Genomic DNA, 12,390 nt, shown 5'->3' on the forward strand with positions numbered 1-12,390 from the left:
AACTGTTTCAGACCTTTTTGTATAAGATGTAAGCTTAACTATTGTTGGTCTACATTCTGCAGATCACATCACTTTATAACCTACTCTACAACTTCCGATTACAGAATGTGCTGCATGTATATTTGTTCTCGCTATAAGCTTTTACAATTTAAAATGGCTATGTTAATAGTAAATATTTTAATTTTAGCAGTGTACTTTTCAGTGCTGCACAACAATATGTCATCCACATTGCCTTCGCCTATAAGAATTACGAGTGATGTTTGGTATCATTTTACCGAAATGGAAGAAAAAGGAAAATGCTGCTGCTAACAACAGATAATTGCCATGACTTCTCGCTCATCATCAAACCTGAGGAGATATCTAACATCAAAGCATCCTACAATACCTCTGGAACGATGTGGCTCAGGAAGCCGATCAAGATCGCCATCAGTCGATGCAGAAATTCGAGAAATCATTTCTCGTGAACAGTCCTCACTGACATCTTTTTATGCTTTGCCCAAATTACAATTTACAAACTCAAAAAAACATTGTCAAACTCTCTAATGCCCAGTTTGCATAATGAGTTATTTGATAGAATTAAAAATGACTTGACCACTCCAAAGGCAGTCTGCCTTTCGTCTGATACATGGATGAGGGCAAATATCATTAGTTTCTATGCACTCACTGCACATTTCATAGATGAGAAGAGTGAACTAAAGTCATGTCTTTTAGAGTGCACACTTTTCGAAGACAGGCACACTGCAGAAAATCTCTCAAACTGAGTAAAGTCTGTTATCCCAAATACAATATCAATTTTAAAATCACTTCCGTAATAACAGAAGATGTGTCAAATATGAAATTAACTGCCATGCTTTTGAAACTTCCACATCCCACACTTTGCACATTCTTTAAACCTCAATGTGCAACACACAATTCAGAAGTCCATACGGAAAACCATTGACAAGGTCAAGTGAATTGTTATCTCTCTTAAGGAGAGACCTTTTGCTTTAAGCAAACTTTCTGAAATGCAAGAAACTTTTAAAAAGATCAACTGAAACTGCAACAAAATGTCTGAACCAGATGGAACTACACTTATGAAATGTTGCAAAGATTTACTTTAAGTAAAGGACCCATAATTTCTCACCATACAATTTTAGGTGAAAAATTGATCACCTTAAACTTAAAAGGTACAGACTGGGAGCCACAGGCTTTGAGGATTTTGAAAGTTTTAGATGAGGCAACCAAAGAAGTGTCCTCAGAGAAAACATTCTCACTTTTAAAAATGAAAATCTTGTCAACATTACTGGAATAGCATCTAAAATCTTTTAGAGATAGAAATAAAGAATATCCGCAAAAAATAGAGTCATTGGTTGATAATTTGCTTAACGGGTTATCAGAGTGCTTTGTGGTTATCTTCAGCAATGAGTTGATTAGTCAGGCAACATTACTGGACCCCCAGTTCAGAAGACAAAACATTTCAGAACAGCTACATGAAGGATATTGCAGAAATGAAAGCATTGGTTGTTCAACAAGAAAAAACAGAGTTCATTTCTCAACTAGTTACCACTGTGACACATGAGACTACTTCAAACTAGGAGGAGTTCAGTGAAACTATTACTCAGCTTCAAGCAAGTCACAACTCAGAAAGTGCGGCAATTGTTGAACTGGACAAATATTAAGTGGAGGGAAATTTGCCTATAACCAGCAGTCCCTTAAACTGGTGGGAAACAAGAAAATTGCTGTGGCTAGTGCTGTATCAACTGGTTCTAATAATGTTATGTATCACAGCAACATCAGTGGCCTGTGAATGAATATTTTCAAAAGCAGGACAAATGTGCACTAAGAAGACAAAGAGACTCACATTGACTAAAATGGGTCAAATTTTATTGATCAAAGACAATACTGATTAATTTTTCCTTTATGGAAACATATATGGTAATACTGACTGTGTGATGACTGCAGATACACTTCAATTACAGTTGTTATAATTTTTATAAATTTTTTCCAATGAACGTATCAAAATACAACAAGAATCAGTCGTCATTCTTAAAATTTTTCTACTTCATAAAAAAATTTGCGATTTTGTTGTGATATTTATAATTTTTACAGCAGATGAAATTTAAAACACTTATATCTGACAACTACTAGGGACATAACACAAAATTATTACTCTTCTTTACATGTTCTTTCAAAATAGAACCAAATCTGATAAAAATACAGGTTAAGTGACCTGAATTAAAAAGGCACTTATTTTTGTGAATTAGTGGTGAGTGCTGAGTCATGAAAAAGAGCTAGTTCATTTTAGTGACTGACCAGTTGTGATCCGATCTCTGGAAAGCACAATTTTGATCATCTGTAAACCAGAAGAGGCTTATACCCAGCAATAATTTTTTTTCCTTAACCATCCCTCCGATGTGACGATGCTTGGCTATCAAAATATTACCCCTTATATTACACTTAAAGGAAGGGGCAATACTTTTAGAGGTTTTTTTGTGTCAGGGTATTTTTCAATTTTTAATTTTTTTATTGCCCTGTTTTATTGATATTTCAATGAGAGTGACCTCCATAATTTCTGAAAAGAACGTCACTTGTCAGGAGCCAACAAGAAAGTCAAATTGCTGCTAAATGTGTTACAAAAATTGACGCTACATCAATAATATGTCCACGCCGTAAGTAAAGCTAGAATAATCAATATCAAAACTATATTTGAGTAAATTTATGAGGCACAAAGCAGAAACACGTATTCTGACATTTTTGCAAATGAAGCTTCCAATCGATCAGCAGCACTTAATAAGTGTGGTTTTAATGATATGTTAACTCTGTTATCTAAGACACAAAAGACTATCATATGTAAAAATGCATGTAGATAAAATTACACTATATTTAAAGTTATCTTCACATTTTTAAACGTGAAATCAGGAACAATGGAACATAAAAGACTTTTCCAAATTTGTTAAATTTTTATGATAAATGCAATAGTTTACCTTTTTCATTGAAGGAACCAACTCGTATTAATTCTTCAAAATCACTTAAGCTAAGTTCCTCACGTTTACTCCCATTATTATATAGATCTATCATCTTGTTTAGAATTGCTTTACTTCCAGTGTCAGAGATGAATATGAAAACTGAATTCCTGTAAAATAGCAAAATATTCTAGTCAAGAAATGAGCCTCAAAGAAGGCATTAGGTTATCAATACAATACAATTTGATATTAAATTTATGCTGTACATAAAAAAGGCAATTATATTGAACAAAAGAAGCCTGCAAAAATGGGAAAACTGGGAGATTTTAAGTATAAATTGGGTGTACATCCATTCTATTCGCCCAGTTAGAATCTTCTGACTTTGAGCTACACTCACGTATAAAAAAGCTGATGGGTGAAAGACACTATGATTCCAATGAAGAGGTTATTATACGCATATAGACATATTTTGTAGACATTATGGTATTGCACATTAGAGGTGGAATCCATTTACTGGAAAAACATTAGATAAATCTGACTGACATTGAAAGAGATCACACAAAATAACAACACTAACAGAACAGGCCACATAGGTGTACTACACAAAGCGTTGAGGCAGTTAAGTCGGCAGTGGCGTTTGCAGTGACAGCTGCACAGAACTTATCGGTGACAGCAGCCCTGCTCCACCTGCCTCGGATGCCATCTTGTTGTGTTTCCTGAGTACCTCATCCTCCTCCTTAATTATACCGAGATCATGTTTCAAGGATTTGTTGTGAATGTAGCTGCGGTCACAGTTTAACAGTTGGTTTTCGGTTCTTATTTGGAAGGCTTCAGCAAAGACAAAGAGATGACTTCTGAAATTGGTGGAACATCATCAGCTATGTTGTGTTTACCAAATCTGCAGCTGCTGCCACAAACTTTGCCACCGACTTGGCTGATGCACGCCTTAATGTGTGTGTGTGTGTGTGTGTGTGTGTGTGTGTGTGTGTGTGTGTGGGCGAGCGCGCGCGCGCCTGCGTGCGCGCGCGTGGGTGGAACTAAGATCACCCACATGTCCCCAGGAAGTCAGTTCTTCAATGCACTTGTTACTGGTGACAGGATTGCTTGCCAAAATATTGTGCCCACAGAACACTACGAAGTGACAGTACACATGATATGTCCCGTCAATAAATAAGGCAGGAGAAGCTAAATAATTATAATGTCTACATGTTTTATCTAAATTGCATGGTCTCTCTTAGCAGGTACATGAAATTCCTACAAAGTCCCTTAGTACTATTTGACCACAATAAGCTGACCCTTTTTACTACTGCTGCCAGTAGTGGAGAAAATTGGCACTATTTGTAAGATATCCATTTGTCTCCAAGCGCTCACATACATCTGCTCATGCCAGCCATGCTCCCATGTAAGCACTAAACCCAGATAGCAGGAGGCAAGCCACACCTCCCACTGTATTCAACAACCACTGCATGAAGGATCACCTTATTGTGTCCAAACGGTAAGCAAGTATAAGAATGTCTCAGGTTCTGTTTTCTCTATCTCAGTTCCATCATATTTAGGCCACTACGGCAAAGTAAACCTAACAAAGGGTGGATGGATATGTAGGCACAGACAGACAGTAAGGCAGGAAGACAGACATAGACAGAAAGTGTGTGTGTGTGTGTGTGTGTGTGTGTGTGTGTGCGTGAGAGAGAGAGAGAGAGAGAGAGAGAGAGAGAGAGAGAGAGAGAGCTAGCTTTTAGTAGCAAATGTTTCTGTAGTGTGTGCCAGGTTAAATATTTGTCCATTACAGCATGCATATCACTTCAATGTATCAAATGTTTCTGGGAAAAATAAATTGTAATATTACTAGTAACACTACCTCCATCAGCAGTGCTACAAATGTACTAGAACATTTTTGCAATGGAATGTTTTCCTTATTATTTGCAATAACTTCCACTGCACTTAAATGTGCTCATCCTTAAAGAGATGAGGAATGTTGTTCTCATATGCCATCTAGCAGCTGGGCACATTTATCACCCTACAACAAAAAGATCCCCATTTCTTGAAATGTGTCATATTCATTCTGTCTGAAATTTTGCCCACCACATCTAGAATAGTTTTCCGTCACCCTCCCAATCTCCGCAGTATTCTTGTCAGACCCTATGTTCCTTCTGCATCTATCTCCCTACCCTATGGCTCCTACCCCTGTGACAGTCCCCACTGCAAGACTTGCCCTATGCACCTTCCTACTACCACCTGTAACAGCTCGGTAACTGGCGAAACATATACTATCAAAGGGAGAGCCACCTGTGAAACAACACAAGTCATATACCAGCTGTTACATAAACATTGTTTGACCTTCTTCACTGGCATGACTACCACCAAATTATCAGTTAAGATGAAAGGGCATAGGCAGGGAGTGTATACTGGCAACTCACAATATCCTATTGCAGAGCATGCTCTACAACATGACATTCGGGACCTCTATACCTGTTTCACCACACGCACCATCTGGATTTTTCCCCCAGACACCAATTTCTCAGAAATCCACAGATGGGAACTAGCACTACAACATGTCCTTCATACTTGCCATCCAACTAGCCTTAATTTATGTTAATTTGTTCCTTCTCAGCATTTCTTCACTGTAACTACTCTTTGCTTCACTCTGTTTTAGTTTTCTACATCTTTCATTGTTTTTCCCATCTATTTTTCACTGACCCCTCCCACCTCTGTTACGTGCAATGCACTTAGCTTTTCACTGTTATTAACTCATGCATGATGTTTAAGCAGTAATCTCTGGCTGCATATTACCCTGTCTTCCTCCTTTAAGCTCTCAAATTTTCAAATCTCATCCAATGCAGTCCTCAAGAGTCAGTCTTTCCTTCACATGCCACATGGTAAGTCTCCCCTGACCCACGGTTCTGGTTGACTTTCCTGAAATCTACCCCTTTTCCTAGACCTCTCCAGTTCTTTTCCTTCACCCCTCTTCTTTCCCCTTCAAGCCTTCTGCATGAAGAAGGAGCCATTGGCTCCCAAAGCTTGACAATTACAACAGTCTTTTATGTGTGTGTTCTGTCACCGCTTGTGATTAGATTTTTTAATTACTGTGAATGTTGGAGAATAGGTATCACTGTACATAGAGCAACATTATCACTCACAATGGTGATGTTTTCTACAGACTGATTAACATGAAGATGCCCCGAGCATTTAGTGATGACAACTGAAATGGTTTTCTCAAATTCAGCAGTCAGTCTCTTCACAGTCAACTTATTCAGTGCATTACGTTGATCAAATGTTCTATGCAGTTTGCAAACAGTATCTGCACAGTAATCACTGCATTTGTAATAAGTTTTCACTATGACAACATGCTGTTATGTGTGAAGCACTCCATTACTAACCACAAAGAAAACAAATGATAACTCTGCAAAAATCAGTGCTGCCAACTAACTAAAACAGAAACTGTGGGCATTTAAAAAGTTGTGTCCTGTATGAGGCACCCTTTATAATGGCACAAAGGGCAACTGTTCTTGTTTTGTTGTATAATACATTGCTGAGTATTATGAATGGTGATTCTGTACCAATGGTTATGACTCCTGGCAACAATTAAGCTGACATCAGAGATCCACTCTTCATGTCTTTCCAACAACTTCTTACTTCTCCATAGCTCTTATGTCCCACACCTTTAATAATTTGGTCTATGTGCCTTACCTGTGATCTTTTTTCGTCTCTTTTCATTAACATATCCCTCTATTATTACATTCAGGAGTATCTCATGTTTCATTATATGGCCTATGAGTTGCATTGTTCTTTTGACAACTGATTTCACAGCCTTCGTTTCTCACCCACTGTTAAGCACCATTTGATTTCCAATCATGTCAATCGACTTTATTTTGAGCTTGCACCTATAATACCACATATGAAAGGAAATTAGTTTCTTCTCTTCCTAAGTCTCCAGGCTCTACATTTCACAGCCATAATGTGCCACAGTCCAAATATAGGCTTTTAGTAACCATTTACTGATTTCAAGACTGGTGGTTTTTGAAGTTATTTTCTACTTCTTCCTCTCCCTCCTGCTGAAGGCAGTTTCTGCATCATCAGTTCTGCTTCTGACTTATGCTTTGCTCTTTCCATTCCCACTGATCGTATTTCCGTCAACTTGCTCCGATAGTTTGCTACGTATGCAAATTTGGACTTGGGCTTTCTCTTCTTTATTAACTGCTATCACTTATATTCCAGAATTATTTACTTTGAAATTATATTATTAGCCCTTAATCTTATCCATTTTAATTAACATGGATTCAAGATGTTCAGAGAGAAAATTGTAATCTTTACAATTTTCTCTGTCAGTATCTTGAAACTGTATTAATTAAAATGGATAAGTATTCAAGAAGCCATTTCAACAGCAGCAGCTAAAGAAAATACGTGCATAAATGTGGGTATTAGAAATTCCTCCGAGACATAAATTTCTGGATTCTTCACAAAAGCACTACAATAATCCACAGTTGCTAGAATACTATTAAGGGCACTAAAAAAAACACTTGCTACAAAAAAATCATTCAATGACAATATAACATGTAGTGTAGAAAATAAAAGCAAAATAGAGTGGGATGTCATAAAACCAGAAACTGGAAAAGGCAGACAAGACAAGTATAATAAGATAGAGATCAAAGATGGGGGTAGAATAACAGCAAATCTGCAGGAACTGCTGAATTATGTACATGAATATTTCTCTAGTTTTGTAGAGAAGTAGCAATTAAATTGTCCTAAAACACATGCAGCACCTGCAATTTCTTACACAGCAAGTAAAATGATGCTTCCCAGAACAGAGCTTGAAACCTGAACAGTAAAACAGAAATTAAAAAATAAGAAATCATCATACCTCTCTGTTCTGAAGGCATGCACAGAGAACATGCAAGCCCCATTGAGAAATATAGTAAATGAGTCCTTCAGATCATGTATTTTCTGAGAGTACCAAAAGTACACATAGGCTGTGCCCTTGCTAAAGAAAGGTAACGTGACAAGTACTGAAAACCACAGACCAGTTTCACTACTGTCTGTATGGTCAAAAATAGCAGAATTAATCATCAAAGATAGACTAATGGGTTACAAGAATAAATACAACCTATTTAACAAAACACAGTTAAGTTTCAGAAGCCCAATATTGGCCATTGCAGAGTTCACAGAAGTGATACTTGTAGCTTTTAACAAGGATGAGTGTGTTGTTGTTGTTGTGGTCATCAGTCCTGAGACTGGTTTGATGCACCTCTCCATGCTACTCTATCCTGTGCAAGCTTCTTCATCTCCCAGTACCTACTCCAACCTACATCCTTCTGAATCTGTTTAGTGCATTCATCTCTTGGTCTCCCTCTACGATTTTTACCCTCCACGCTGCCCTCCAGTACTAAATTGCTGATCCCTTGATGCCTCAGAACATGTCCTACCAACCGATCCCTTCTTCTAGTCAAGTTGTGCCACAAACTTCTCTTCTCCCCAATCCTATTCAATACCTCCTCATTAGTTATATGATCTACCCGTCTAATCTTCAGGATGAGTGTATTATAGGAATATTCTTAGACTTGCCCAAGACTTTTTATACTGCTGATCATACAATACTATAAACAAACTAGAAGCACAAGATGAATGAGGGATAGCAAATGAGTGGATGCTGATGATACGTTTTTAGTAAAATAATTAAATCAAACAATGGAAAATGCAGGATGGAATGTAACAATACCAGAGAAGGAAAGTTGCTACTCACCGTACAGTGGAGATGCTGAGTCATGATAGACACAGCAAAACAAAAAAATTCGACGCCCTATGGATTCCAAACCAGTAACCTCCTTCCTGTCTCCATGACCAACCGTATCCTCACCCACAATTACTTCTCCTTCAAAGGCATTGCCTACAAACAAATCTGCAGTACGGCTATGGGCACTTGCATGGCACCATCCTATGCTAATCTATTCATGAGCCATCTAGAGAAATCCTTCCTAAAAACCCAGAATCCTAAATGGCTCTGAGCACTATGCGACTTAACTTCTGAGGTCATCAGTCCCAGAATCCTAAACCCCTCACCTGGTTCAGATTCACTTACGACATCTTTGCTATTTGGATTGAAGGTGAGGACACCTTATTCACATTCCTCCAGAACCTCAGCAACTTCTCCCCCATTTGCTTCACATCATCCTACTCAACCCAACAAGCTACCTTCCTAGATGTTGATCTCTACCTCAGAATGGCTACATCACTACCTCCATCCATATCAAACCTACTAACCACCAGCAATACCTCCATTCCGACAGCTGCCATCCATTCCATACCAAGAAGTCCCTTCCGTACAGCCTAGCCACCCGTGGTCGTCGCATCTGCAGTGACGAGCCATCCCTCTCAAAATATACCGAGGGTCTCACTGAAGCCTTCACTGACCATAATTATCCTCCCATCCTTGTACAAAAACAAATCTTCCGTGCCTTATCTTTCCAGTCTCCCACCACCTCCCAAAGTCCCACAGTCTGGCCACAGAGGAGCATGCCCCTTGTAACTCAGTACCATCCAGGACTGGAGCAACTGAATTGCATTCTCCACCAGGGTTTCGATTACTTCTTGTCGCACCCTGAAATGAGAAATGTCCTGCCCACTATCCTTCCCACCCCTACTACTGTGGTATTCCGCCATCCACCAAACCTACACAATATACTCATCCACCCTTACACAACCCCTGCTCCCAATCCCTTACCTCATGACTCATACCCCTGTAATAGACCTAGATGCAAGACCTGTCCCATACATCTTCCTACCATCACTGACTCCAGCCCAGTCACTAACATCGCCTATCCCATCAAAGGCAGGGCTACCTGTGAAACCAGTCATGTGATTTACAAGCTAAGCTGCAATCACTGTGCTGCACTCTACGTAGGCATCACAACCAACAAGCTGTCTGTCCGCATGAACGGCCACCGACAAACTGTGGCCAAAAAGCAGGTGGACCACCCTGTTGCTGAACACGCTGCCAAACACGATATCCCTCATCTCAATGACTGCTTCACAGCCTGTGCCATATGGACCCTTCCCACCAACACCAGCTTTTTCTGAATTGCGCAGGTGGGAACTTTCCCTGCAATACATCCTACGTTCCCGTAACCCTCCTGGCCTCAACCTTCGTTAGTCACTGTCCTCACCCATCCAGTTCCCTCCCTGTTCCCATTCCAGCACTACACAGCTGTCATTTCACCACCACATCCAGTCTTTTAATTTCTTTTTATTTCTCTCGTTTCCACCACATACCCCCCTACCCCCTCCGCACAATCTCTCCTGCCCTCCGTCTAAACTGCAACACTTCACCGTCTGTCACTCCCACCATGCTATCCCTCCCCCTCCCCGCCCCAGCCTCCTCATTACTTCCACCCAGTCGCCACTCCCATCATGCACTGGTGCTGCTACACGCAGTGTGGTTTCAGTTCTCTGGGACTGCAGACGTGTGTGCAAGTTGCGTTGCGTGAGTGTTTGTATGTACGCATGTGTGTATGTGTGTCCACTGCTGACAAAGGCCTTAATGGGCGAAAGCTATAATTATGTGAATCTTTTTGTTGTGCCTATCCCGACTCAGCATCTCCGCTATATGGTGAGTAGCAACTTTCCTTCTCTGGTATTGTTTAGTAAAACAATTGTCAGATAAGAAACATATAACATAGGTGTTCCTCAGGGTAGTGTATTGGGTCCATTTCTGCTCTTAGTATATATCATAGACTTCCCAGATAGTATAACACAGGGAAAAAAAGTTCACTCTGTTGATGAAAGCATTATTATAGTCACTGAAAAAAACACAGGAACTCCAGTTAGAGGAAGCAAATGAAACCTTCCGAAATGTTTACAATTGGACCGTATGTACCAAACTAACATTGCATATAAACAAAAACAGGAAAATTAAAGAGACCTTGGGAGAAAAGAGAACCATGTGTATAAATATCAAGAGCTCAGATGGAAAACCTGTTCTAAGCAAAGAAGGGAAAGCAGAAAGGAGGAAGGAGTATATAGAGGATCTATACAAGGGCGATGTACTTGAGGGCAATATTATGGAAATGGATGAGGATGCAGATGAAGATGAAATGGGAGATATGATACTGCATGAAGAATTTGACAATATTATGGAAATGGAAGAGGACGCAGATGAAGATGAAATGGGATATATGATATTGCGTGAAGAATTTTACAGAGCACTGAAAGACAACAAAAGGAGTAGACAACATTCCATTAGAACTACTGACAGCCTTGGGAGAGCCAGCCATGACGAAACTCTACCATCTGGTGAGCAAGATGTATGTGACGAGCGAAATACCCTCAGACTCCAAGAAGAATATAATAATTCCAATCCCTAAGACAGTAGGTGTTGACAGGTGTGAAAATTACTGAACTATGAGTTCAGTAAGTCATGGTTGCAAAATACTAACACAAATTCTTTACAGACCAATGGAAAAACTGGTAGAAGCTGACCTTGGGGAAGATCAGTTTGGATTCTGTAGAAATGTTGGAACATGTGAGGCAATACTGATCCTACGACTTATCTTAAAAGATGGATTAAGGAAAGGCAAACCTACGTTTCTAGCATTTGTAGATTCAGAGAAAGCTTTTGACAGCGTTGACTGCAAAACTCTCTTTCAAATTCTGAAGGTGACAGGGATCAAATACAGGGAATGAAAGGCTATTTACAATTTGTACAGAAACCAGAGGGTAGTTATAAGAGCCAAGGGGCATTCTCTTATTGTCTAAACTATTTATCATCCATGTTTCACTTCCATACATGGCTACACTCCATACAAATACTTTCAGAAATGACTTCCTGACACTTAAATCTATACTCGATGTTAACAAATTTCTCTTCTTCAGGAATGCTTTCCTTGCCATTGCCAGTCTACATTTTATATCCTCTCTACTTCGACCATCATCAGTTATTTTGCTCCCCAAATAGCAAAACTCCTTTACTACTTTAAGCGTCTTATTTCCTAATCTAATTCCCTCAGCATCACCCGACTTAATTCGACTACATTCCATTATCCTCGTTTTGCTTTTGTTGATGTTCATCTTATATCCTCCTTTCAAGACACTGACCATTCCATTCAACTGCTCTTCCAAGTCCTTTCCTGTCTCCGACAGAATTACAATTTTATTTCTTCTCCATGGATTTTAATACCTACTCTGAATTTTTCTTTTATTTCCTTTACTGCTTGCTCAATATACAGATTGAATAACATCGGGGATAGGCTACAACCCTGTCTCACTCCCTTCCCAACCACTGCTTCCCTTTCATGCCCCTCGACTCTTATAACTGCCATCTGGTTTCTGTACAAATTGTAAATAGCCGTTCGTTCCCTATATTTTACCCTTGTCACCTTCAGAATTTGAAAGAGAGTATTCCAGTCAACATTGTCAAAAGCTTTATGTAAGTCTACAAATGCTAGAAGTGTAGGTTTGC

General features: G+C 39.3%; 1 protein-coding gene across 1 annotated transcript in view; it reads right to left on the reverse strand.

Annotated features, from left to right (window-relative positions):
• LOC124776778 (torsin-1A-like) overlaps positions 1–12,390 on the reverse strand; it is an 86,486-nt gene that overhangs the window by 29,557 nt on the left and 44,539 nt on the right. Inside the window, exon 4 of the mRNA XM_047251916.1 lies at positions 2,964–3,112. Coding sequence (XP_047107872.1) covers positions 2,964–3,112 — 149 coding nt within the window. The remainder of the gene's footprint in view (positions 1–2,963; positions 3,113–12,390) is intronic.

Source organism: Schistocerca piceifrons, chromosome 2, assembly GCF_021461385.2.
Source record: "Schistocerca piceifrons isolate TAMUIC-IGC-003096 chromosome 2, iqSchPice1.1, whole genome shotgun sequence".
Classification (NCBI taxonomy): Eukaryota; Metazoa; Arthropoda; class Insecta; order Orthoptera; family Acrididae; genus Schistocerca; species Schistocerca piceifrons.